At 50.3% G+C, this 23,096-nt stretch overlaps 10 protein-coding genes across 10 annotated transcripts; 4 read left to right on the top strand and 6 right to left on the bottom strand.

Moving 5' to 3' along the window:
• Nucleotides 1–352: 352 nt before the first annotated feature.
• BDR25DRAFT_216436 (ubiquinone biosynthesis protein-like protein coq-8) lies at nucleotides 353–3,067 on the bottom strand (the record flags this gene model as incomplete). Its single annotated transcript, XM_033684872.1, has 2 exons — nucleotides 353–1,735; nucleotides 1,799–3,067. 2 exons carry the CDS (start codon nucleotides 3,065–3,067, stop codon nucleotides 353–355), a joined length of 2,652 nt encoding a protein of 883 aa, XP_033551076.1.
• A 355-nt stretch (nucleotides 3,068–3,422) lies between these two features.
• On the top strand, nucleotides 3,423–4,623 carry BDR25DRAFT_120203 (N-terminal asparagine amidohydrolase-like protein). The gene is made up of 3 exons (XM_033683693.1): nucleotides 3,423–3,661; nucleotides 3,817–4,511; nucleotides 4,565–4,623. The coding sequence occupies exons 1-3, from the start codon at nucleotides 3,523–3,525 to the stop codon at nucleotides 4,595–4,597; spliced, it is 867 nt and encodes a 288-aa protein (XP_033551075.1). The 5' UTR covers nucleotides 3,423–3,522; the 3' UTR covers nucleotides 4,598–4,623.
• Nucleotides 4,624–4,855: 232 nt separating this feature from the next.
• On the bottom strand, nucleotides 4,856–5,539 carry BDR25DRAFT_281065 (ribosomal protein L39e). The gene is made up of 3 exons (XM_033687861.1): nucleotides 5,479–5,539; nucleotides 5,316–5,416; nucleotides 4,856–5,223 (listed from the first exon to the last, which is right to left on the bottom strand). Exons 1-3 carry the CDS (start codon nucleotides 5,482–5,484, stop codon nucleotides 5,175–5,177), a joined length of 156 nt encoding a protein of 51 aa, XP_033551074.1. The 5' UTR covers nucleotides 5,485–5,539; the 3' UTR covers nucleotides 4,856–5,174.
• Nucleotides 5,540–8,553: 3,014 nt separating this feature from the next.
• On the top strand, nucleotides 8,554–11,014 carry BDR25DRAFT_120181 (cation diffusion facilitator 10). Its single transcript, XM_033683692.1, has 5 exons — nucleotides 8,554–9,131; nucleotides 9,182–9,232; nucleotides 9,300–9,927; nucleotides 9,988–10,237; nucleotides 10,296–11,014. The coding sequence occupies exons 1-5, from the start codon at nucleotides 8,767–8,769 to the stop codon at nucleotides 10,691–10,693; spliced, it is 1,692 nt and encodes a 563-aa protein (XP_033551073.1). The 5' UTR covers nucleotides 8,554–8,766; the 3' UTR covers nucleotides 10,694–11,014.
• Nucleotides 11,015–11,419: 405 nt separating this feature from the next.
• BDR25DRAFT_340784 (ssDNA binding protein-like protein) lies at nucleotides 11,420–12,251 on the bottom strand (the record flags this gene model as incomplete). Its single annotated transcript, XM_033693539.1, has 3 exons — nucleotides 11,846–12,251; nucleotides 11,609–11,697; nucleotides 11,420–11,517 (listed from the first exon to the last, which is right to left on the bottom strand). The coding sequence occupies exons 1-3, from the start codon at nucleotides 12,118–12,120 to the stop codon at nucleotides 11,420–11,422; spliced, it is 462 nt and encodes a 153-aa protein (XP_033551072.1). The 5' UTR covers nucleotides 12,121–12,251.
• Nucleotides 12,252–12,503: 252 nt separating this feature from the next.
• On the bottom strand, nucleotides 12,504–14,340 carry BDR25DRAFT_301664 (WD40 repeat-like protein). The gene has a single exon (XM_033689632.1). The coding sequence runs from the start codon at nucleotides 14,268–14,270 to the stop codon at nucleotides 12,543–12,545; it is 1,728 nt and encodes a 575-aa protein (XP_033551071.1). The 5' UTR covers nucleotides 14,271–14,340; the 3' UTR covers nucleotides 12,504–12,542.
• Nucleotides 14,341–14,892: 552 nt separating this feature from the next.
• On the top strand, nucleotides 14,893–15,651 carry BDR25DRAFT_340782 (uncharacterized protein; the record flags this gene model as incomplete). Its single annotated transcript, XM_033693538.1, has 3 exons — nucleotides 14,893–15,101; nucleotides 15,180–15,225; nucleotides 15,469–15,651. The coding sequence occupies 3 exons, from the start codon at nucleotides 14,893–14,895 to the stop codon at nucleotides 15,649–15,651; spliced, it is 438 nt and encodes a 145-aa protein (XP_033551070.1).
• Nucleotides 15,652–17,176: 1,525 nt separating this feature from the next.
• Nucleotides 17,177–19,662, bottom strand: BDR25DRAFT_323238 (cell wall assembly and cell proliferation coordinating protein; the record flags this gene model as incomplete). The annotated part of the gene is made up of 2 exons (XM_033692093.1): nucleotides 17,177–18,738; nucleotides 19,572–19,662. The coding sequence occupies 2 exons, from the start codon at nucleotides 19,660–19,662 to the stop codon at nucleotides 17,177–17,179; spliced, it is 1,653 nt and encodes a 550-aa protein (XP_033551069.1).
• A 217-nt stretch (nucleotides 19,663–19,879) lies between these two features.
• Nucleotides 19,880–20,787, top strand: BDR25DRAFT_351756 (uncharacterized protein; the record flags this gene model as incomplete). Its single annotated transcript, XM_033694909.1, has 5 exons — nucleotides 19,880–19,921; nucleotides 19,976–20,079; nucleotides 20,123–20,233; nucleotides 20,284–20,623; nucleotides 20,671–20,787. 5 exons carry the CDS (start codon nucleotides 19,880–19,882, stop codon nucleotides 20,785–20,787), a joined length of 714 nt encoding a protein of 237 aa, XP_033551068.1.
• On the bottom strand, nucleotides 20,735–22,967 carry BDR25DRAFT_120151 (uncharacterized protein). The gene is made up of 5 exons (XM_033683691.1): nucleotides 22,898–22,967; nucleotides 22,704–22,831; nucleotides 22,329–22,650; nucleotides 21,705–22,213; nucleotides 20,735–21,653 (listed from the first exon to the last, which is right to left on the bottom strand). The coding sequence occupies exons 2-5, from the start codon at nucleotides 22,766–22,768 to the stop codon at nucleotides 20,816–20,818; spliced, it is 1,734 nt and encodes a 577-aa protein (XP_033551067.1). The 5' UTR covers nucleotides 22,769–22,831; nucleotides 22,898–22,967; the 3' UTR covers nucleotides 20,735–20,815.
• Nucleotides 22,968–23,096: the final 129 nt, after the last annotated feature.

Raw genomic sequence — 23,096 nt, 5'->3', positions numbered from 1 at the left:
TTGCTATGGCTGAGTTAAATCGACGATATGGCTTGATGAAGAGGGGTAAGTGGCTTGTTGTAGGATGAGACAGGAGAAGGGACTGGGAGAGAGTCTAAAATGTGTGGAATGTGGGTGTCCAGCTATGTATAAGGTTAGGACGAATAGAGTTGTGCAATTTGAGGCGAAGCGATATTTTGGGTGAGTATTGAGTTGAGAAGTGATTTGAAAAGGATAGAATAGGATAGATGAATTGGCTGGTTTGCAATCGCGGGAATGAGTTCAAAGTTTTCTGTCATATTGTAGAAAGTACATGTACAATATAATACAAAACCACAGACGCCCAACAGTCCCAGTACAAATTTTTTTAACCCTATGTCATCTTACCACCTAGCCTATATGTTTCCACAGCCCTCTCAAACAATGCCCGACAAGGCACTCTACTGCCTAGCCTTGCACATAACAAGAAAGCTCCACTCAACTTCCTGTGCAGACTATACGTCTCTTCTGGTGGTGGGGCTAGCCGCTCTCTCACCATCACAGGAATTAGACCCCTCACTCTATCCGTAATAGTCTGGTCTCTGAAATTATACACCTCCGGTCCATTCTGCTGAAAAGGTTCCGCAAGAGTCAGAACAGATTGGACATGTGCTTCTGTCATATCCGCGGACTCAGAGCCGGTCAGATACCCCAGTTGAACAGAGAGTTCTCGGATGAGAGGTTTGTTATTCTGGGATGCCGCAATCAGGACATTGATATACGGATCTACGAATTCGTCCGGGTAGTCACGGCTTGCGCCAAAATCTAATAACTCGATTTTGTGGAGCTTTTCGTTGTAGAGAAAATTAGTCCAATTCGGATCCGTCTGCATGAATTTGAACTCGACGATTTCTCGAAGACAGAGGCGGAGAATTTGCGTCCCGATCCAGTCGCGTTGTTCTTGGTCGAGGAGAGGGAGTTTGGCGACGCCAATGCCTTCCATGAGTTCTGCGGTTAGGACTTCTTTGCCGCTAGCTTCTGGAATGATCTTCGGCACTGTGAAGACGTCGGTATCGTCGGCTAGGAAGTCGCGGAAGCGGGTTTGGCATTCTGCTTCTCGGGTGTAATCGCATTCCCAGCCTAACTCTGTTCGGGCATTTGCGATCGTTTTGTCGAGGAAGAGACCTTTCGGTAGGAGACGTGACGCTGTTAGAAGAATAGAAAGGTTGCTGAGATCCGAATCGATCGAGTTAGCAACGCCGGGATACTGGACTTTGACAGCCACTTGTTCCTTGGTAGATCGAAGGATGGCTTTGTGAACCTGGCCAATTGATGCTGCTGCTATCGGAACGTCTTCAAAAGAATCGAAGAGATTTCTCCAGTTGGCACCAAGGTTGCTTACAAGGACTTTGTTGCGCTGAGAGGCGGGCATGTAATCTGCACTGTCCTGCACGCGCTGAAGCACTTCGTGTATTGCAGGTGGTAGCATCTTGATGTCTTGAAAGCTGATTATTTGCCCGAGCTTGAGCGCAGCGCCACGCATACGGGACAGTTTTGCAACGAGGATCTCCATATTTCCTGGACTCAACACCAGCGACCCTCCGGTCGCTGCAGCGCTCCCAGTTACTCGTCGAAGACTTTCTCCAGCTGCACCAAACGCCATTCTAGCCCCTAGGCCAGCATACTGCCAAAGACGGCTGAACCTTGATGATGGAACGCGTGACTCTCGTAGTTCGTACGGAGCTTTTCGAGGTTCAATATATATTTCTCCAGAGATCTGCGACCATGCTGTCAGTATATCAGCATGCTTCGCAAATGGGTAAGGTGGGAGACAACCTACGTCAGGCACGGAGGGAGGAGTTGATTCGGCGCCTTTAGCTAGCTCGGGGGGAAAATTATGCATTTCTCTTTCTGCTGTTGTTCGACTGGTCTGCAGAGGTTGTTCTGGCTTGGAGGGCTCTGTCTGCTCAGCACTGCGGACATTGGACATAGCCTGACCATAACCAGCCGCAGTCTTTGTATGATCATATGGAGTCTTGTCAGCACCTCTCAGGTCTAGGTGAGGCTTCGGCGCATACGGACTACCTCCTAGCATCTTCGCGACCCGCTTGGTTCGGAACACATCCGTATTTATGCCCCCAGATACCTGATCTTGTTCCGGAACAGCCGCTGTATGTGGTATCTCTTCTTTCTGCACCTCCTCCTGCCCCGGCTCCGGGGTGGAGTAGTAAGCGTCCTGGTTCAAATGACCGGCTTGGACATGATCATCACTCCCTTGTTTGTCTTCTGTATGCTTTGGTATTTTCGCTCGAGGCAACGATGAGTATTCCGGCTTCGACTCTACAAATCTGGTATAGAAGACATCTGTATCTTGGCCTGCGTTAAGCTTCCGCACCATTGGTGATGTCGGCGGCTGTGATTCGTTCGCTTGGGAAGGGATCTGAGACTCAGACTCACGCTGAAGTCTGCGCGCTTCTTTTGGCGAGAGATGCGAGCTCTTGGGTGGTATTGGAATTGAAGACGCCGTCGACGCTGCTGGTTTGATGCCTTCCTCTTCCTTTGGACCTTCATGAGCCACCTTTGCCAAATGTTCCTTCAAAGGCTCTGGCACTGCCGGTTCTAAAAATGTGTCTTGTCTCTTTGCATCGTCCTCTAAAGTTATACCCGCAGATGATATCGTCCCATCTGGCAGCAAGCAGCGTTTTGCATTCTCTTGTTGCACATACAGCTCATCCTCCGGCGGTGGCCCTGCCTGCGTATTCCTGGACGACCGATCATAATTATGACCCTGCTCTAGTCCATCCTTCATATATTCGCGTTGCTTCTCCCCTTGCACCATCTCCCTCCTTGGCATATCCTCTTTGCGGTGGTTCGATGCTTGTGGCGGCGAAGCCCATGGCGGAGGGTTTTCGTTAAAACGTTGGGATAGGGCAATTGCTGCTTGAGCGGTGAGAATTATGCGATCCGTCTGGCTCTTGACGGCCCTTGCGAGCGTCGAGGTTCTGCTGTAGACATCAAGCTGCTGTGAGCGCAGATTGACATGCTGTCTGGTGATGGATTTGGAGGCATTGAATAGTCTCGCGACGTCAACGAGCCGCTTACCTGCCATTGAGACGGGCTAATTGGCTACCAGATCCGGAGGTTCATCGTGAAGGGACAATAGGAATCGTGAGCGTGGCGTAAGCCCGTGAAGACTGGCAGCGAAACTACCATCGCGTCATAGCTTCGTCCGGTTAAGCGTAACGCTCCCTCCACATGATTGGCCAGCATTCTTCCTTTTTTCCATTCCCGATACGGAAGTGCACCACTCCGATGTCGTTTGCTCCTCCGCTACGATAAGAGTGGACGCTCTCTCCATCCCTAGAAAATCTCAGTGCAAGGTCTCCTGGCAAAGGATTCGCTCCTTCAGTCTCATTGGTCGCTCTTTCTACCTTTATGCTTGCTCTCACTACCTCCTCTGAAACAATCTGACCTGCAACCTTCTTTCTCGAGGCCTGCTCATCCACCATTCACTTTCCGTCCCTCTGATATGGTATTCTTTGATTCAAGTATTATTCCACCGATATGAAGATCGCTTGTCTCCAGTTCGCCCCAGAGTTGGGCAAGGTCCAAGAGAATATCAAAAGAGCCGAGGATATACTCCTGCGGACACACATTCCGGCGAATTTGGATTGGCTTGTCTTACCAGAACTAGCATTCTCAGGTCTGTACATCCGATTTCCCTTGAAGAATATTGAGGAAAATAGTGTCTTTCAAGCTGGGGTTTGTTCATTGCGCTGCGCCACAAGACCCTGGGTTGGAAGAACCTTGTCGTGGTGCATGATTCCCCAAACAGCAGGCAACTGATATATCAACCAGGCTACGACTTCCACTCCCTTGAAGAAATAGCCCCCTTCCTGGAACCCACAACCTCAGGCATCACCACACAATGGGCGATCCAAACCGCCGCACTCTACAAATGCCACGTGACTGTCGGTTACCCTGAAATCACGACCACGGACCCCAAAACGCAATACAACTCGACCGTCACCGTCTCCCCAACTGGCGTCATTCTAACCAACTACCGTAAAGCGTTTCTCTACTACACTGACGAAACATGGGCCATCGAAGGACCCTCTCGCAACTTTTTCTCCGGCCAGTTGGGCGGGTTGGGAAATGTTACCCTTGGGATTTGTATGGATATCAATCCATATAAGTTTACGGCCCCATGGACAGATTACGAGTTTGCGAATACCGCGTTGCAGGCTGGGTCTCCACTTGTGTGTGTGAGTATGGCGTGGTTGTGCCACTTGACTCCCGAAGAATTGATGCAGAATCCTACTCAAGCGGATTTCGCAACTGTGGCGTACTGGGTTGAGAGATTTCAGCCTTTTGTCGAGAAGTCGAGAGATGGGCAGCCTGTCGTAGTCGTGTTAGCAAATCGATGTGGAATGGAGAAGGAGGTGTGCTATGCTGGGAGTACTACTATTCTTAAGATCGATGCTGGGGGAGTCAGTCTTTATGAGACACTGGGCAAGTTGGAAGAGAAGTGTCTGGTTGTGGATTTGAATGAAGTAAGTGATGACAATCTATATCTGGGTTAGTAGGCACTAATGCATTGTTTCAGAGGCCGAAATTCCAGGTGAGAAGTGGGCGTTAGAGATATCCAAGCCATGTGTGGAGATTTCCTGCTAAACATGCTGTGGGAAGTCTACACGGCGTGCTGTGCGAGACAACCACTTAGCACGGCTGGCCTGGTACATTCGCTACACCGATGAGAAATACCTCCGCGCGTGGGTACGGGGAGCACCACCCGAGCTGATGATGCGTTTGGATGTTGCTTTGTCCAAAACTCGGTTGGCAGCTCGGTTCGCGCAATGCCCTGATTCATGAGCACTTCAAATCTTGGGTTCAGAGGCGAATAGAAGGGTTATGGTTCGGCTAGAAGACTGAAAAGGCACAGCACCATTCACAATCAAATATCCTTAATCCATCGGATTAGCTGGTGCATTTCATTGCCACTGCAAAACCCCCATCACGTGTATTTTCAGTCCCAAAGCGCCAGAGTTACCAGTTAAAACATCCTTCATACCATCAAAAGTCCGCACCACTCCATCCGCCACCCCAAACTCAACATCTATATCCGCTCCCCCGCCGTGGAATCCATCCCCGTGCCATTTGATGTATGAGGAGACCGAGACTGAAAACGAGAATCGAGAGAGGAGGGGGCGAGCCGTTTAGATGCCGATACGGGTCTTGCGCCAGTGTCGTCGCTTTGCGTTGTATCTGATCGTGCGTGTCATGTTAGCCCGACTCAACCGCCCCAGAACTTGTGGCAAAAAATCTGGCTATAGGAGGGAGGAGGGAGGAAGACGCACCGGATGGTGTTACCAGTTCGCAGGCGGATCCACTGGGGAATCGGGCGGTTCTGCTTCTGCGCTTTCGCAAGCTTTTGCTTGGTTCGGAAGGACTTGTGGCTCTGTGGAATCGTCAGATTGGGTTAAGTAGAAGGGGTTGTTTTAAAGGAGTGAGAAAGCGTACCGGCATCGTGAATTCTTGCAGGTTGTCAAGATGCGAGAGTTGTCGTTGAAGTAGGTGTCGACGAGGCTCGTCAATTTCCAAGGTTTCGTCAATGTGTGCGCCAAGAGTTTAGCGTACAGAAATCGGCTAGTGCTTGAGTCACGTGTATTCCCTTCCACAGTTACCTTCTCACTGCATCTGCAGTGTCCGCGCCGTTTTCAGAACTTCCGCCTCTCTATTCAATTGATGGAATGCTAGCCTTCGTCGATGAAAATGACTTTCGCTTACTCAGTCTCTCGCAACAACCTGCCACCTCTCTGCATTGATATTCGCAGAGAATCGAGTCCATCGCCCATGGATTCCTCGTAAGAAACCCCATGGAAGAAGCCCAAGCACATGGTAAATAACCCGCTGGCAGAAAATATCTTATATGGTAAACCTAAGATAGCAGGAGGCTTACATAGGAAGATGTCCAACTATCTGTAAGTTCAGCACCCTGGGTTGAAAAGGGATGGAGCTGGCTGATATTGGTAGAACGATGGGCTTCGAAATGGTAACGGTTCGTGTTGGAAATCTCCCTGTCGAATTTTCTCTGCAGAAATATGTTTTGTGTGCCGTGTCACCGTATTTTCGGGGCGCTTTCTAGGCGTCTTCTGAGTGGAAGAGTGTAGCATAACTACTACTGGTGTGTAAGTGAGCTAGCGTTCCGGACGTTTCCCCAATGAGCAGAAGCCCAGATGCAGGCCAATAAGATTGGCACTAGAACATTCAGGACTGGTGAAATAGATCCTCCGTGCAGGACACTCCCTACTGACGACGATAAGCATTATGCCTAGAAGGCTGTATCACCTCTCTTTGATGAGATGCGTCTTGATTCAGAGGATATGAAAAGGATCCAGAGTAGATCTCTCAACGCTAGTAGTTCCTTCAATATCCTCAACCTTAAAAATCTTCGTAGACGAGTACTTAGTTCACCAGCTTCGGGATGATATATTGTCCTCTATGTTTGGCCGCGCCATAGCTTAGGGCTGGTGGCCAAGTACTGTAGAGATCGTCAAAACCGCATATGGGAAGTTACCAGCGTCCGTCATGTTCGATATCTAGTCTTACCAATAGCCTACTTCTACGACTGGGCTCGTAGGTCGCCAGCTGAGATAGGAGAGCCGAAGTAACTCGATCTGAGTTATCTGGTCGACATGATTGTAGCTGTTGTAAAAACGCCCAATGAGGGACAACAGGAAGAAGAAGGAAACCCAGCTTGGCTGAAGGCTTTAACAAACTGGTGCGATTTCCATGAGCACCTGGTAGTGGTTGGGAAGGACTGCCGGAAGCGTCTTTCTAGGAACGTTCACATTTTCATATGCTTAATCAATGCTTGCAACACTAGCGCCCCTCCTAGATACATACTAGTAGAGAAATGGAACATCAATGGAAATGTAGAGTCACGTCCGTCCTGAAGTGAGCTTGACAAGTTCAGCGCCATTCTGTGGATGACTTTGCCATTTGTCTCCCGTTTCGTTACTCCCCACGGCGCCACAGTATTATCTCATGAAGCTGAGAATGACACAACATATATCTTATCAAGCCTTTCAATCATAACCTTTCTTGCGTCATTATAAATATGGTTACCCAGCATACAAGCGAAATAGAGCATGTCTCAAATATCGGATAAAGTCCCTCATTATGAGCCCCCACCAGTGCGTCACCAGCTACGAAGGAGAGCGGGTTGCAACCTCTACATGCGGGCACAAATCACATGCTAGGTATGCGTAAGACGGTGTTCTCTCTCACACGCAGATATCATCTTCGTGCTTCGTCTGGGCTGCATGATAGTTGGCTTGTCGGCGGAATTCTCTCCAAGATCAAGAAGTCAAACCACCTAGGTGGCTGATTCAGCCTAGCCTGATTCCCATACATGCCAACACTTGCATACAGTGCCACTGGAGCCCAGTCGGTTTCTGCTTCATCTATAGTGCTGCCTTCCACGACTACCACGACTATAACAACAGCTTCAAGCAAGTAACACCTATTTAAAGATTGTTTCGCGGAATGTGTAAAACACAACATGGATCCAACTTCACCATCGCACTGTGCGGTTACAGTGTGGGCTCGGAAGGCTACGGATCGCAAATTCCTCAAAAACTGCTGGCTCAAGACTAAACCCAGAGAAACAGCCTCTTTTTCCCAGTGTCTCGAAGGAGTAGTGCTAATTTTCCCGGGGCAGTGCTCGACATTAACAGGTGGAACTACCTGCGGGCTGTGCCCAAGGCTCCGGAGCCCGATGCCTTAGTGGTACTAAAGGTTCGTGGCTAGCCTAATCCACTTTATGCTAACAGGTATACTGCATATGCTTGGGTGCGAGGAAGTAGAGTAGTAAGTTGCTTTAAGTTCTCAAGGGGATGTTTGACGAGAAACTGTATATAGAACTCCCCCTAGTTGTCTTACTCGTGTTAGCTTTCTGCACCCGCAGGCACCTAAGCACCTGCAGGTGGCCCACTGATGTCGAACGCTACATAGGGGTTCGTGAGGTGGAGCGTTTGGCGTTGGTGGCTGTGTCTCTTCTGATATCTGATTGCATCCGGAGAAAATCCGGTGCATGTCTATTGTTTCGGGATTATTCTCCTGTGGTTGAATCGAATTGCAGTTTTTGACAACCTGCATGAGAGGCCAACCCTTATTTTCACACCGCGTCTTCCCCACATCCGATGGAACAGGCAGGGGTTCTCATATTAACAATACCACCATATTTGGAAGCAAATCCGTCGTGAGATTCATGTAGTAGTATCCATTAAATTGTCACGATTCGTCCAGTTGACTCGTCACCTGCAGTGCTCGGTGCTTGTCTGCATAGGAGGGATCCCTGGCTGCTCCACCGAACATGAAAAGACTGGGTATGCGTTCTGTTGAGACATCTGTTTGCGGGCTGCCTACCAACTGAGATATGAAGATGAAGATGCGTAAGAAATCATAGGAATGGGCCCTAAGGCTAATACAACAGGAAAGAGGATAACGAGATGGGAAAGCTAGATTGCCCATTCACATCTTAAATAATAAGCTACCCCGGGCGTGTGTCCCAAGGTTAGATTAGCGAGGGAGCTTGGATGCTACCAGCAGGGATGCTCCAGCCACCATGATGTTGGTCCGACAAAAAAGCAACACCTCAACCATGTCTATCACGCGAAATTCTCGAATCCATCATGTGAACTAAATACCGCACGACTCGCGGTATCTCTTAATTTTCCTCTGCTCAAATTCCCTTTTGTAGGAGTCTTTGTAGTGTCGAATTGCCTCGCATCGCGCCTAGCCACAATGGAAGACCTCTCCTCATCACCTGCGAAATCGAATCTGCATCGTATACCCTCGCTCAAAGCGTTTCTTCCGCTCAACGCTGAGACGACGGCGATTTCTACGAGGGGACAAAATCTGCCGGCGCTTCTTCATAACCAATCTTCGAGTTCGGCACTCACGCGTCGGCCATCCACCATTCGGAGCGAGCGCCGGAATAGCATGACGGATGACGAAGATCTGGAGGCGGGCCGACCACATGGGCTGATGATGCCCTGGGGAGGAAAGGATAGGGATGATAGGAGGATGAGTGTGGGTGCGCAGATTCTCAATACACCGCAAATGAGGAGTCAGAGGTTGATTGGGAACTCGAATCCAAGGTACCAGTGGTGAGTGTTGCGATATTGTTGGCATGGCGCAGGAGCTGATTAGGATATAGGGAGCGGTATTTCAAGTCAGAAGAGGATTTGAAACAGATGAAGAGGTCAATGTAAGCTAATATGGTTGCTAAGTGAGAGTGAGATTGAGATTGAGATTGGACTAACTCCGTTATCCAGACGGAAGTACTACGAGCGCAACAACTACCTCGTACAGCACTATATGTACATCGATCGCCTTCTGGACTCGTCCCTACCCCACAACCTCATCCAGGAATACAGCAACTCTGGGCAACTAAACATACCCTCAACCATCACTGAGGAATCGGGCTTGAGCGGGACATCTCCTGGTGTCCCTTCTCCAGGCATAAACAGCACAAATAGCGATCCGCCTTCTACCGGCACAACTCAGAGTAGCAACGGCTCCCAAGTCAAGCTCAAACGAACCCCAAAGAATCTGTACAAAGTCCCGGATGAGGAAACGCCTTTGCTCACGATCGAAAGCGATGACCCCGAGTCCCCCAAGAGAGTCATGCCGGAATGGGAGCCAGATGAAGAGCAAGATAGCAACAGCCCTATTGTCCAGCTGGCCATCTATGTCAACATGGCTGCTAACACGGCCCTTCTGATCATGAAAATCATCGTGGCGGTACTTACTTCCTCGCTATCAGTAATCGCTAGTTTGGTAGACGCAGCGTTGGACTTTCTCAGCACTGGGATTGTATGGACAACCGCATACTTCATCTCGAGAACTGACCAATACGCGTATCCAGTGGGAAGGAGGAGGCTTGAACCTATCGGGGTGTTGGTGGGTCATGATGCCATGCTCTGTCAACTGCATCTCGAGTGACACGCTAAATCCTCCCAGGTTTTCTCAATCATCATGGTTACATCGTTCTTCCAGGTCGCGATAGAAGGCTTCTCCCGCCTCACAGGCGACAACCATACCATCGTCCAACTAACCATCCCCGCCATCGCCATCATGGCTGGAACCGTCGTAATAAAATTTGTTTGCTGGCTCTGGTGCCGACTTATCCGAAACTCAAGTGTACAGGCACTCGCTCAAGATGCTATGACAGATGTCGTATTCAACATCTTCAGTATAATCTTCCCGCTAGGTCAGCTCAGCCCTTGGTTCTATATACAATCCCCATACCCTTATCTAATATTCTCTAGTCGGGTACTATGCCCGTATATGGTGGCTAGACCCCCTCGGCGGCCTCCTCCTCTCAATCTTCGTAATAACAAACTGGTCGTCCACATCCGCCACGCACATCCGGAACCTCACCGGTGCCGCCTGTTCCGCAGATGAACGCAACATCCTTCTCTATCTCACGATGCGGTTCGCGAAAACCATCAAGCAAATCCAAGGAATACAAGCGTACCACGCCGGCGACAAACTCAACGTTGAGGTCGATGTTGTACTGGATGAAGGGACGAGCCTTAGGGATAGCCATGATCTGGGGGAAAGTTTGCAGTATGTGCTTGAGAGTGTGCCGTATGTAGATCGCGCGTTTGTGCATCTAGATTATACGGGGTATAATTTGCCGAGTCATATGCAGCAGCAGGAGTAGGGGGGGTGGGGAAAGTGGAGCGAAGGAGGTAGGATGAGATGTTATATGACATGTATGAGGAGCGACGGTATAGGATAGCGCGGGATGAGGGATGAGATGGGAATTGCAAATGTTAGGAAGAGGGAATGAAAAGCATGACAAGCGTGATACCCAGTTATTGCATCCTACGGAAAGGAAAAAGAAAAGAAACATGTATGTAGATGAAGACGTGTACGATTAGTGTAGAGAGATAAAGCGAAAGGGATACGGAGATTAGAGAGGTCGACCACCGAGCAACGAAGAATGCATTCATTGATTTTCTTCGCCCCGAGAAATGCGTGGTTTCCAATTTCCTGTTCCTAAGAGCCTATCGTCCAGTGGCTCACGCATTGGGCCTTGCCAATAGAACTGCATTATGAAGGCAAGGTATCTATTCACATTACGCCGACCGTTCCCACACCCACAAAAGCCCCCGACAAGCCAACCGGAGGGGAGAGAGTACACACAAAGGAGAAATAGTCCAGTGCAAAAGATAGTTTACAGTGCACAAAGTAGCCTCTTGCGCTGAGTGCAAGGAGGCCAGTCAGTTCGTTGCAACACCTCCATCACCCACACATCCATCAACATCCCAACCGAAGTGTATCCGGTATGAAAGCACCCAACTACACATAGACTATCGATCGACCGACCGCGGAATGTAGAAATTCGAAGACGGGCGTGTAGTGGTAAAAGGGTATGGGGATCCGACTAAGCATGCGCTTCCTGGACGAGACCTTCTTCGTTGGTTTCGACACCTTCTTCTTGTACGCGGGGACGGGAGATGACGTCGAAGTTGCCTGGCGATCCTAAATCAGCGTCTTGTCGGAATCATTGTTGAAAATATTGTTGAAAATATTGTTGAAAATATTGTTGAAAATATTGTTGGGCGGATCTTACGTGCGATCAAGCTCAGATTCGAGCGCTTGTTACCCTCATTGTCGGTGTAGGATTCCATACGCGCGTCGGCGTCAATATAGATGAGTGATCTGGAATTCAAAGTTCAAGCATTAGCCTTCGATGCATGGCGGCGCTCTAAGGGATTATGCAATCCAATCCCATCCCAATTGTTCGCGCCCTTCTACAACCATCCAGCCCGCACAAACAAAACCCCCAAAAAAACCCCACTAAACTCACCCCTTCGGTATGCTCATCAAAAACTCCTTCTGCATACCCTGCACAAAACTCGCAACCCGAAACCAACTCGTCTTCCGATCGTCGCCCTTTCCATAGCTGCTGCCGACGACGAACCGGACAAGGCTCTTGTCGTTCGCGGTTGTGACTTCTTCGGGGGTGACGCCGAGACGGCCAACGATGGACATGCGGGCGAGCGACGCGCGGGATGTGACGCTGAAGGCGCGCGTTGCGAAGGGGAGGGCGTAGCGCGTGGTGCGGAAGGTAGTAGAGAACATTTTGGATCGTGTGGTTGTGGGAGAGGGATTGAGTGGAAGGAAGGTGGAAGGAAGGTGGAAGGAAGGTGGAAGGAAGGTGGAGGAGGTGGTTGTGGATGTGGATGGGGAAGTATGCTTGCTGTGAGTTTTGAGAGCTGGTGCTTGGGCCTCCTTATCGCGAGTTCGCGAGCGGCACACATAGTGCCAAGACTAACGCCTCTCACATGCTCCTCGCCAAGGGCGTCAGCCCTACGATGCTGGAAAGGAATTTTCCGCCTCAATTGGGAGAGGCGAATTTAATTAGATAGCTTGCTTTCATTATATAAAATGGGTATATGCCTGCAGTCTCCTAACCAACGCCAAAAATGCATTTTGAATCCCTGCAACTCCACCCCCATAGTTTCCTCACAGGGGAGATGGACGAAATGGATTGCATTACCATCTCACCTCTTGACCTTCTTATCAGCATGCCTCGCCTCCTCATCCTCACTATCATAATCTTTGTAAATAGGCTTTGGTTGATTCTCTTCCCACGCCTTCGTAAACAACTTGTCCTTCGTCGCATACTTCTTCAATGCCTCTACCGGATCCTCATCACGCATACTACTATGCGGAATACTTTCCTTCACATAATTCTGATCTGGCGTGTTCTTCGCAAAAGGCGTTGTGGCTGGTAGGTGTGGTCTTCTGGGGTCCCTAGACTTCCCCGACGCCGTGAGTCCAATGGTTGGATGTCGTGATGAGAATGTGTTGGCTTGAGCGCCAGGCATGCCGCCGGGAGCAGTTGCGTCACCGGCCATGCCGAGAGGGTCGAGCGAGGTGGTGAAGTTGGGGTCGTCGTCCAGATGCCGCTTTTTGGGGGCTTTGCTGAGGATGGTGAGAGCGCCGTTGTGCGAAATTTTGGGGTTGAAGAGGATGGTCGTTTGGCCGTTAGCGGAGCCCGTGAAGATTTGGTTGAGTTTGGGGTGCCAGTTTACGGTTATCAAAGGTGAGCCGGGGGTCACGGGGGTAACGAGTTCGGGGCGGAGAGTTGCTGGGTTGAGGATGTGAAGGTGTCCAGTTTCGGAGCCGGTGATGACGTTCGAGGAGTTGGGGGAGAAGCGGATGTTAGATGTTGGGTATTGAGATGAGGTTGATGCGTGGGTGACAGTTGTTATAGGAGTCTTGAATTTCCGCGTGTCCCATAGCTTGATGGTGTCGTCCCCTCCGCGGGTGATAACAAGTCGACCATCTGCGCTGATATCTAGACCGCTGGTCCAGGCATCCTTCACATGCGCATCGCGGATCTCGGCAGCTGGCCGATGATACGGGCCATCTCCATTCCACATAACCAAACTACCATCTAGAGCAGCACCAACAAGAATGTTATTCCCGCCCTGAATAGGAGAGCCCCACGCAACAGCTGTCATCCTGGTCCGGCCAGCTGATCCTGCCGACCTCGACTTATGCACAATGACCTCCTTCTGCTCCATACTATTATTGACGTTCCATATCCTCAGCGTGCTATCTGTGCCGGCCGTAACAAACAGGTCCCAATTAGTAGGGTGCCATGCACCGCTCGTGATCTCTGATATATGGCCTTTGGTATTATGCATGTCCCGCAAATACATATCTCCTTTCTTGAACTCCTTGACCAACTCACCATCTCTGCTAAGTATTCGTGCTTGCGGAAACGCTGTGATAACGAGTAATTGGCTGCCGGAATGAGGGCTGAAGAGAACCTGGTGTACCGGGTGTGTCTCTGAGTTCACAGCAGAAGACTTTGCGGCATGGGGATCGACAGTCTTGAAGGCTCGGATCGTGGTCGGAGTCATAGCAGACAGGTCATGGAGCTTGATAGTCGAGTCCGTGGAACCAGTTACAAGCCGCGTACCGGATGGGTCGAGGGTCATTGAGGTAATAGCCTTGTCGTGCGTTTTGATGAGTAACTCATGCGAAACGGGGAACTCATCCTCATCCTCGCCCTCGCTACTGTCGTCATCGTCATCGTCTTCCTCATCGTCCGATTGCTTCTTGCTCGTGATAGCCTGCTTCCGCTCGTCCACAGTGGCCCTGCGACAGCGCTGGATTTGCGCCTCGACATCTACAGAAGCATCTTGTTTCCCAAATGATGATGGCATGAACTGGCGCATGGCATGTTCATCTTCCGTAAAGGAATCTATGTCGTCCATGGCTCAATAAGGTGGTGGGTTGATAATGCGTGCAACGCAAGATGATGAGGTGAAGTTCGGCGGCGGGATGACATAATATTCGCAAAATGTACCAAGCAATTTCCGTAGTGTTGTGGCCTCCTCTTTAACCTGCATCTCAGGCGCCATCACCATTCAAGTGATAGGAAGTTACCTTTTACCGCAAACCGATTGTGCTAGAAGGGGGAAATCTTATATTTCATTACTAGGATTCCGTAAGCTTTTGTAGCATAAGAATTCTGTCAGAGCCTGGGCAACTGTCGAGTCAGCATATTGATTCTTTTATGACCCGAGAGGTTGCCAATGGGAGAATCACCTCCGGGCCTGATGTGATCAGGAAGGCAGCTATTACGGTAGAAGAAGTATAAAGGCTGTCCTAAGAGCTGCTCTGGGAGAGGATTATCTCCTTCAAAACCTCAAGTCCTCAAGTCCTCAAGTCCTCAAGGCATTAAGTCATTAGGTCATCAAGGCATCAAGTCTCTTTGAGTTTTTTTCACTATCCACCAGTTCAGACACCACGGCTCTAACCAATATCATACCCTATTCAAGAATCTCTTCCCTCTACACAGTTCTTCTTCCAACCCTCTCACCCATCTCTCTCACTATGTCCCACACGACCGTAATATTCGGCTCCGGTCCCGGAATCGGCAACCACATCACCGCCGAATTCGCCTCCCATGGCCTCAACCACGTAATCCTGCTCTCTCGCAACATGGATTGTCTTGCCTCCGACAAGCAATTCATCTCCTCCCAAGTCCCCAACACGAAAGTCTCCACCCTCCGCCTAGACCTCTCCAACCTGGCCTCCATCCTGTAGGTGTTGAGGTAAATCGAGGAGATAACGGAGCAGGTGGAGCTTGTGATTTTCAATACGGCTAGGATTTGGTTTAGTGAAGTTTTGACAACGCCAGTTGAGGAGATTGAGGAGAGTTTTAAAGTATGTTTGCTGTAGTTCCTCCTCCCTCCTCCCTCTCCCCTCTCTACTTATACAAGTCATTTATTCCCCCATCAGCCAATAAGCTAGCCTATGACCCCACGGGTGGCAAATCTCTCTCTGTACCTACCTCCCCAAGCTCTCCTCCATCTCCAAATCTCCCTCCACCAACCCACGCTCCTGGTAACAAACAGCCACTTCCCCTGGGACCCAATCCCCAATTCCTATCCCTCTCGCTCGTGAAAGTCTCGCAAAGTCATAACCCTCAAGAAAGCGTTCGCGGATTCCGGCGTTTTTATTGGTTTGGTTATCGTTGAAGGGATTGTTGCGCTGGAAAAGGAATTCTTGAACCCGAAGAATATTGCTGAGAAAACGTGGGGGTTTTATGAGCAGGGAGAGGGGGTTGATGTGAAGATTGCGGGGGATTGAGTGAGTAAGGGGCGGATGGGAGGAAGGAGGAGGTTGGGTGGGGTGTTATGAAAGAGGGCGCAGATGAAAGGGGCGTATGAGGACAGAGTTTTGGACGAACTCCAAGTCAACTTAGTATTAATTTACAGTAATAGCTAAGTGAAATGTCCAATATCTTAGTCATGATTCCGAATCAGACCAGAAGCCACGTCATTGGTGCGGAATTGTCAACGTGTGGACTGGGTCTTGAAATTCTCTAGTGAAGAATATTAGATTATCGCGTGTACATGTCTGCAATGTATCATAGCGAGGCTGTCGGCATCGAAGCTCAACTGAACAATAACACAAACAGACATCAGTCACAATCTACGAGTACAGTTATTCGGAGTGTACCACACATAATATGATTTAACTTTCATATTTCTCGTATCCATGCATCTTGACAGCACCTATTGCATTTGCACTCCGAATACCCCTCCAACCTTCATCACACCTGCAACTTTCTTTCTTTCGATGTAATCCATACAGTAATCCCCAGTCAATCCCCAAATGAGGTCACTACCACACACCCCAAGAATCAGAATTAGATTCGCAAACTAACTAAAAGCTATCAAAGCCGTTGTGTCCCAACCACCAGAAAGGGTCCGAAAGAAAGCTGCGAATCCATCCAAATCCCCTCCATAAAATATAAGTCGCCAATCCACCCATGCTAGAAAGTCCGTCCAGTGTATGCTCATCCTGATGCTTGCGCTTGTGCTGGTTGGTTGCTTCGACGCAAGGAAGAAAGGTAGAAATGAAGGATAGGAAGGCCTCGTTCCGTTATTGCCGTAGAATCTCCTGGAGAAACGTGCGTGTACGAGGGATGTGTGTTTAAGTAGCGCCGTGGGTACTAAGACGAAAAGGCGGAGTGGGTTATAGGAAAGAGTGCTGATGCAGATTACCCGTTACTCTCACAAGCCCGCCTGCCAACCAAGCCTTCTCCTCATCAAAGAAGAAAGCAAGAGCGAGAAAAATTGAGCAATACACCAGTATTGCCAGCCACAGAACAAATGAAGAGAACCAAAAAGGTGTTACCCGGCCGCCCGCCTCGCTAGAGAAAAGTTCGCAGGCAATGTATGATAATCAAGCTACCTCAAATGCAAGAGAAGAAAAAAAAAACATCTGGTTTCGTACTCCGACTACCAATTCATCCATCCATTGTATCGCGATTTGTGTGAGCATCTGAAGACAGAAACAGAAACAGAAATGCATGACATAAACAGCCTTGCCGTACCGTGCCTTGCATTGACCTGTAATAACGCCGACGCCGCATTCGCCCGGACCTTACCTAACTACCCGCTCAATAAGAAAGAAAGGTTGGTTCTGTACTCGTGTGATGGAATCGAACTTGTGAAGTATTAAGTGGGTGCAATACATGCATATATTCATCGTGAGGAGAAGGTATTGCCTGTATCCAGCGGCTGTGAATGAGAAAGGAATATCTGGTCTGATTAACGTAAGAGGCGTAATCGCACAAATCGAACCACACAGAGGGGTGGGAGTTGTGTTATATTTCGACGGTCTTGAGCTCAGACGCTGCAATTGGACTCTTCAGCGACAGTGGCTTCATCTTCTCTTTGTTTTCCTTGTCGCTGCCAAAGCTACTCCGCACAGGCAGTCCATCCTCGCTCGGCCGTGGAGTGTCGACGGAAATTAATTTTTCGATTGGTGCGCCGGCTTTGGAGTCGAGATCGGTATGCACGCGGATAGGCTGGGGAACTTCTTCGGCAACTCTGGCAAGGGGGCTTGAGATGTGGCCTCGGGGGCTCACACCTTTTGGCTTCTGAGACAGACGATGGGGACTACGGCCGCGCTCTTCGGGTCCAGTTACGGGGCTGCCGTAAGGGCTGCTGCCCGCACTGCTTGATGGGGCTCTGGGGACATTCGAGTTGACCCTAAGACCGCTCTGCGGCCGCCTCCGGGGCTTACGTCCGTACTTCTGATCGCATCGCCAGCGAAGAATCTCGAGATATGGAGGTTCGACGTTCTGTCGCTTTTTGAATTCTAGAAGCTTGAGCTCGCCGCTATCTTCGTCAATTGAGACCTTGTCAGAGCCCATGTCGTCTGCAACCATAGCAAGCAAAGAAGCCCAGGAGCGTGCAACAACATATTTGCAGTCATAGTCGCGGCCAAAGATGATGATCTGACCCCACTGGCCGGTTGGACCAGGAGCCAGGTCGGTGGCGAGGTAGTTACCTCCCCAGTCGCGGGCAAGAGGGATCCAGGCTGGGTGAGCGTAGGCTTTTTGGACTGCATTTGGTGGTTGAGAGTCTTGTCGGGCGAGTAATTCTTGACGCCAGAGGGGGTTGCCTGACTGCTGGGGATGTGCGACAGGTACAGCTGAAGATGATGCACCAGCAAATGCTTTGGACGGGATCTGTGGTGTGGTGAAGGTTGGTTTCTGTGTTAGGTACTCCTCGGCAACCTTCCGCCAGTTCTGCCATTCCATGACGATCTCCTCACAATCGAGCAGCATGCAACCGAAGATTATGCCGGTTGGCAGACCTCCGCGCTCTTGACCGTCATGCATCTGGAGTGATTCGCGGACATCCATGGGAAGTGTGGCATCCAGCTCGTGCTCGAGCTCGTTGACGTCGTTTTGTGTGGCGCCCTCACAGAGGTTGTCGAAGAGCTCCTCGTAGTGGTCCTCGACCCACCGATCAATGCGCTTCCACGAGTGTGCGACGGGCGGTGGTGGAGGGAGACCATCACTGAAGTTCTGCATTTGGATCTCGCCATTGGGGCCCTTGTCGAATGTTTCCGAATCGGTGGTGTTTTGGCGGCTCAGCGACGACCGCAATCCTGGGGAGTAGGGCGAGTGAGGTGACATGGGACCTTTGGGGGAGCCGATGAAGCCATTGCTTGCGGCCGGATCTTCCTGTGCATAGGGGGAGGAGAGGTCTACCCGCGACTCGGCGCCGCTGGTGGCGATGGAGGTGAGTGGGGTATGGCGACTCTGTGGCAGGGGAATGTGGCGGCCGGTGCGATAGGGAGAATCGTGAGAGGCGTGTCGGTCGTCCGAGGTCATTGTGTGCCAGAAGGAGCGCCATGACTGTGCTATTCTGGGTGCTGTTAATGTCGCGTGCAAGGAGGCGGGCAGAGAATTCTCAAAGGGAGTCCTACGACTGTGCCATGACGGACGGCGAGTGTGCAGCGACGGACTGCGAGTGCAGCGTCGCGAATTGTAGAAAAAGGGTGGAGTAAGGGCGTTGCAGACGGCGGACGAGGTTGTAACGACAGTGTTATCGGCGGTGAAGGAAGAGGAGTGGCGGTAAGGAGGAAGATGTCGCAGACAGAAGTTGGAGGAGATCCCTGTGAAGGGAAAGAGCCGTGTCTCCTAAACCAACGTCACGTCTCCTTTCTGGAATTAAGCCGCCAAGCCTTTACGCCTCACGCGTGCCGAGGACCGCCCTAATCTTGTAATGCTCGCGCGCACGGCAAGGCTTCAACTAGGCTTCAACAGGGCTTCTTCAATTGCGATAATTGCTCTGTTATGCTGTCGCTTGCGCAGCCAGAGGGCGTGTTTGTTTTAGTGCTCTGCCCAGCGCTATCTCAACCAGCGGATGCACAAAACTTAGGTCGTCGGCTGCTGCACACATGTGATTCCGTGGCGACCGACGGGCAACAGGCGGACATTGCAGTTATTTTAAGAGAACCTGGCACCACCCAGGTTCGCTGCCATCATGTCGACTCTGTGTTTCCGTGTCCCTTCTCCTCATCGTCATCTGCTCAATCTGAAACACATTTGCCAGTGCAGATCGGAGGCAATCTCTCATCAACAGTCGCCCAATCCGCGGCCTGCACTCTTCATTCGCTCGCAAGCAGATCGGTTCCTGAACAGTCGCCGCGCTACGCCGCCCACTACCAATCGTGTCTGCCGTTTCCGACGGCGTTTTGCCTACAACCGTTGTTGCATCCGCGCCGCCGCCTTCTCCTGTGCGACAGAAGACTGCTCATTTGCCCCCTCGGCTTAAGCCACCACTGTGCCGCCATTGAGCCTCTTCGTCCAGAACCTCCACCGCGCCTTTCGCCTCCCCCTTCCCTTCGCTTCGCCTCCCCTATCTCAATATCGAATCCCCATGTATGCAGATGGGTACCCCATCCTTGGCAGCCTTGCCACCCCAATAATGGCAAGCTTAACACATCAAAGTTTCCAGCACCTCTGGAAATTCATGCACTAATCAATCTTTGATTTACTGTAATGTGGCAGATGTTTGTGCCCTTCTGGCTCCTCACCATCGGATTCTGTGCTGTCTTGTAAGTGTTTACAGAGAATATCGCATTGCTTCCTTTCTTTTCGGCACAGGCTTACAAAGACATTCTGGGTGACGCGGCCAGCAGCACAGCTCGCTTTGATGATGCAATCGTCTCCCGTACGATAAAGCTAGCATATCATCTGCGCAGTCTGACGTGCACATGGCACCCTGTGCGACTTTGTTATTGGTGATTGTAGAGAGAGTGTGAAGATTACACTGTTGTACGCTGGCTGCTGTGCTTCTTTTACCCACATCATCGCGCTAAACAATTCTCACGGCCGCCAAGCAAACCTATCTGTGGTGTGCATGTCAGAAGAAGCTTCTGATACTGACATGTATCTAATCCACACACCCAAAGTGCTCAAATACTGTCAAGCATGGGGCAGTGCATCAAGATAATCAAGGTTACTTCAGCATCCCAGGTACTAAATGTACAATATCTCCGCATCCCAACGTCGGACGTGGTTTTCATGATGTTTGAGACCATGCAGATGGGTTCGCGATATCTGAAACTTCATGTGTGGTTTGAGATTGTCGCTTCCCCAGGTCCGAAGCCACGTGGGGATTCGAGCTGGAGAGAGATACGAGAGAATAAGCGCATCGATTTTTGCTATGACAAAGCATCGCTCCTGTCCGACCCGCTCTTGACCTTCCTCGCATTACGCCATCGCCCGTTGCGGGGCTCGTATGAAGACTTGGTTAGAGTCCTAGGTGCGACAGGCGTGTGATATTGACACCGGCACAGACCCGTGGAAACGGCGAGACTATTGCATCCATGACGACATTATTGGACAGACTTCTACTCCCTTCTGACGCTCCATACAACTCTAGCCCGAAGATCGTTGCACACACTGCTCGGTAGAAGAACCGGTGGCAGCCCGCAGCATCCATTAAGGAGCAGTCTTTCCTAAGAATTGCCATAATTCGTCTTGAAGTGGCAGAACGATACCTTCTACGGCCGCCTGGAGGAAGTCTGGGTCTTGCAGGCTTGCTCCAGGGTCGCTGAAGCAACGTAGGCAATGCGTTACCGCGCTCAGGAATGCAGCTGAAAGATTCTCTTGTTCGCTCTCAGTCCATTCGTAAGCCATTGCGCAGAGTGTCCAGGGATTAGAGGCACCTTCAATGGCGCCGAGTTCTGCTTCTTGGCGCTTTTCAGCAGATATCCCAAAGTACAGTTCGAGTAAAGCAATGGCGAGAGCAAGCAAAACGGTATTCTTGTTCTGGAAGCCACGTCGTTTCGGCGTTGGCATCGAGTCTTTCGAGAGGCCTGGGAGCCGGGGCACTACGTATGGATGCTCGGTATCTACGATGTGAGATACAGTCCGAGGGAACACAATATCTTTCTTGCTCCACTGATCAGGGAACCACGGGGTGGAGTTGAGTTGAAGGGTGGATGAAGCAAGCGTTACAGCAAGGCTATATCGCTCCTTCCTGCTAAGTTTCGCCGGCCTTCCATTTACCAGAGGAGGATGGTTGAGGAGTTCGTCCAACGTGATCATATCGCCAGAGGTGGTTCGCTTTTTCACAGGGGCATCTATTGGATAGACGCCCCGAAGTTTTCTTTCGCTGTCGAAAGAGAAGCCGATACAGGGACAGCTCTTGTGTAACTGCTGTATTGCAGCGCACAAGTCTTTCACTTCCTGGAGTGTTTGAGCAATAATGGCAGGATCCCCTGTCGAATACGGAGGTGGGGGCTCCTTGTCGCCAAAACTGACAGTTTTTGCCATCCTAGAGGAGGGTCAGTCTGAACTGCGAATAAATTGAACTAGGATTGCTCACTTCGGCTTTGCCATCGGCGCAGTTGGCAGAACATAACCGTCATCATCCTCAATGCGAATCTCTGCTTCTTGCCAGGTCCAGGTGTGTTCTGTAGTTCCAAAGCTTGAAAATGATACAGTAAAGGACGTACGGCTGTTCTGAGAGAGCTTTGCCTTCTTCATCCCTGACGCGTACAGGTTGGCACGTTGCTCTAGTTGGAGGCTTGTATTGTGGTAAGATCGGCAAGAGCATGCCCAGGACGATAGGAGAACAGAGTGAAGATTCTTCGCATAATCTTGAATACGCTGTATCCGGTTCGCGAAAGAAGGTTTTATTACCTTACGAAGGGTCTCGAGCTTCTCGCTCCGGTCCGTGTATCGCTCTAACTCTTTATTACACTCATCCAGCTCTTCTAATAGACCCTTGATGGTCTTCTTGCTCATCCCGAAACGTACGCGTTTCTTAAACTCATATTTGCTACCTTGTTGTGGGTTGGCAACAAGCATTGCTTCGAGGTCATTACGGGTAATCTAAACGCAAACTAGCTTTTAGTGAAAAAGAGGAACTCAGGGGCCTTGGTGGCGAAGAGAAAGGAGTGATTTCAACACCTCTTTCAGAAAGGTTGCTAGAATTTAGCGTACTTACATTGGCTGCACGATTGAGGTCTAATTTGCTGGCAATTTTCTTCATGATGCGTTCGATATCTGCGATTGTACTCTGATACGCCTGGAATGACTCCTGGAGCTTGTCCTTTAGTTTTCTTGACATATTTTCGTCCTTCCACATTTGCCCACTAGGATCCGATAGCATCTCGGCGAGCTCGAACTCTGTTGTAATGGGTTCGAGGAGGAGTCGCATGGTCTGCGCGAAGTGGACATGCTGGTTCCTAAGCTTGCGGATGAACTGAGGTAGTTCCCGCTCCCATCTTAAGAAAGCCTTCACAGGATCTAGGCTGTCGTTATAGTCTCTGACTCGATCTTAGCGAGAGTGCTCTGGGTGTCAGCGGGCGTTGGAACGAACTCGATGGCAGTGATAATTAAGGGCATCACCGCTAAGGTGATACCCACAACCTCTACACCGCTCATGATTGTATCGCAACGACGTAGTCATGGAAGGCAGTCGAGGGAAAGGGGAGAGACGTGTATGGTCTAGTTGTCTATTAGCGTTGCCATTTCAGAGTGGGGTCATAAAGTTAGATGCAGAGAGCATCGTACTCAACGAAGACTACAAGGGCTTCAACAATAGAAATTCCATAGTTCCTGAGCTTCCTTCAGCCGTTTTCAGACGTTTCACCGTAGCAAGTAGAGTTCATGATGGCGACAATGAGTGATGGAAGGATTCGTGATTCAAGACGGATGTAAGCTAGTCTTGAAGCGGTTTAGGCCGCCTCATCCCACAGGAAGCCTCAATCGT

Source organism: Lindgomyces ingoldianus (genome assembly GCF_010093535.1).
Source record: "Lindgomyces ingoldianus strain ATCC 200398 unplaced genomic scaffold BDR25scaffold_7, whole genome shotgun sequence".
Classification (NCBI taxonomy): Eukaryota; Fungi; Ascomycota; class Dothideomycetes; order Pleosporales; family Lindgomycetaceae; genus Lindgomyces; species Lindgomyces ingoldianus.
This window is presented reverse-complemented; position numbering and strand designations above follow the sequence as displayed.

Bases quoted from the DNA above. Each gene is read 5' to 3' on its own strand.
- BDR25DRAFT_120151 (XM_033683691.1), bottom strand. From the start codon at position 22,768: ATGAGCGGTGTAGAGGTTGTGGGTATCACCTTAGCGGTGATGCCCTTA. The intron at 22,651-22,703 runs GTTCGTTCCAAC...AGATCGAGTCAG, and splicing joins TTAATTATCACTGCCATCGA to AGACTATAACGACAGCCTAG. The intron at 21,654-21,704 runs GTGAGCAATCCT...ACCCTCCTCTAG, and splicing joins GCGCCGATGGCAAAGCCGAA to GATGGCAAAAACTGTCAGTT.
- BDR25DRAFT_301664 (XM_033689632.1), bottom strand. From the start codon at position 14,270: ATGGACGACATAGATTCCTTTACGGAAGATGAACATGCCATGCGCCAG.
- BDR25DRAFT_120181 (XM_033683692.1), top strand. From the start codon at position 8,767: ATGGAAGACCTCTCCTCATCACCTGCGAAATCGAATCTGCATCGTATA. The intron at 9,132-9,181 runs GTGAGTGTTGCG...ATTAGGATATAG, and splicing joins TCGAATCCAAGGTACCAGTG to GGAGCGGTATTTCAAGTCAG. The intron at 10,238-10,295 runs GTCAGCTCAGCC...AATATTCTCTAG, and splicing joins CAGTATAATCTTCCCGCTAG to TCGGGTACTATGCCCGTATA.
- BDR25DRAFT_120203 (XM_033683693.1), top strand. From the start codon at position 3,523: ATGAAGATCGCTTGTCTCCAGTTCGCCCCAGAGTTGGGCAAGGTCCAA. The intron at 3,662-3,816 runs GTCTGTACATCC...TATATCAACCAG, and splicing joins ACCAGAACTAGCATTCTCAG to GCTACGACTTCCACTCCCTT. The intron at 4,512-4,564 runs GTAAGTGATGAC...GCATTGTTTCAG, and splicing joins TGGTTGTGGATTTGAATGAA to AGGCCGAAATTCCAGGTGAG.
- BDR25DRAFT_281065 (XM_033687861.1), bottom strand. The intron at 5,224-5,315 runs GTGCGTCTTCCT...ACGCACGATCAG, and splicing joins CGAACTGGTAACACCATCCG to ATACAACGCAAAGCGACGAC.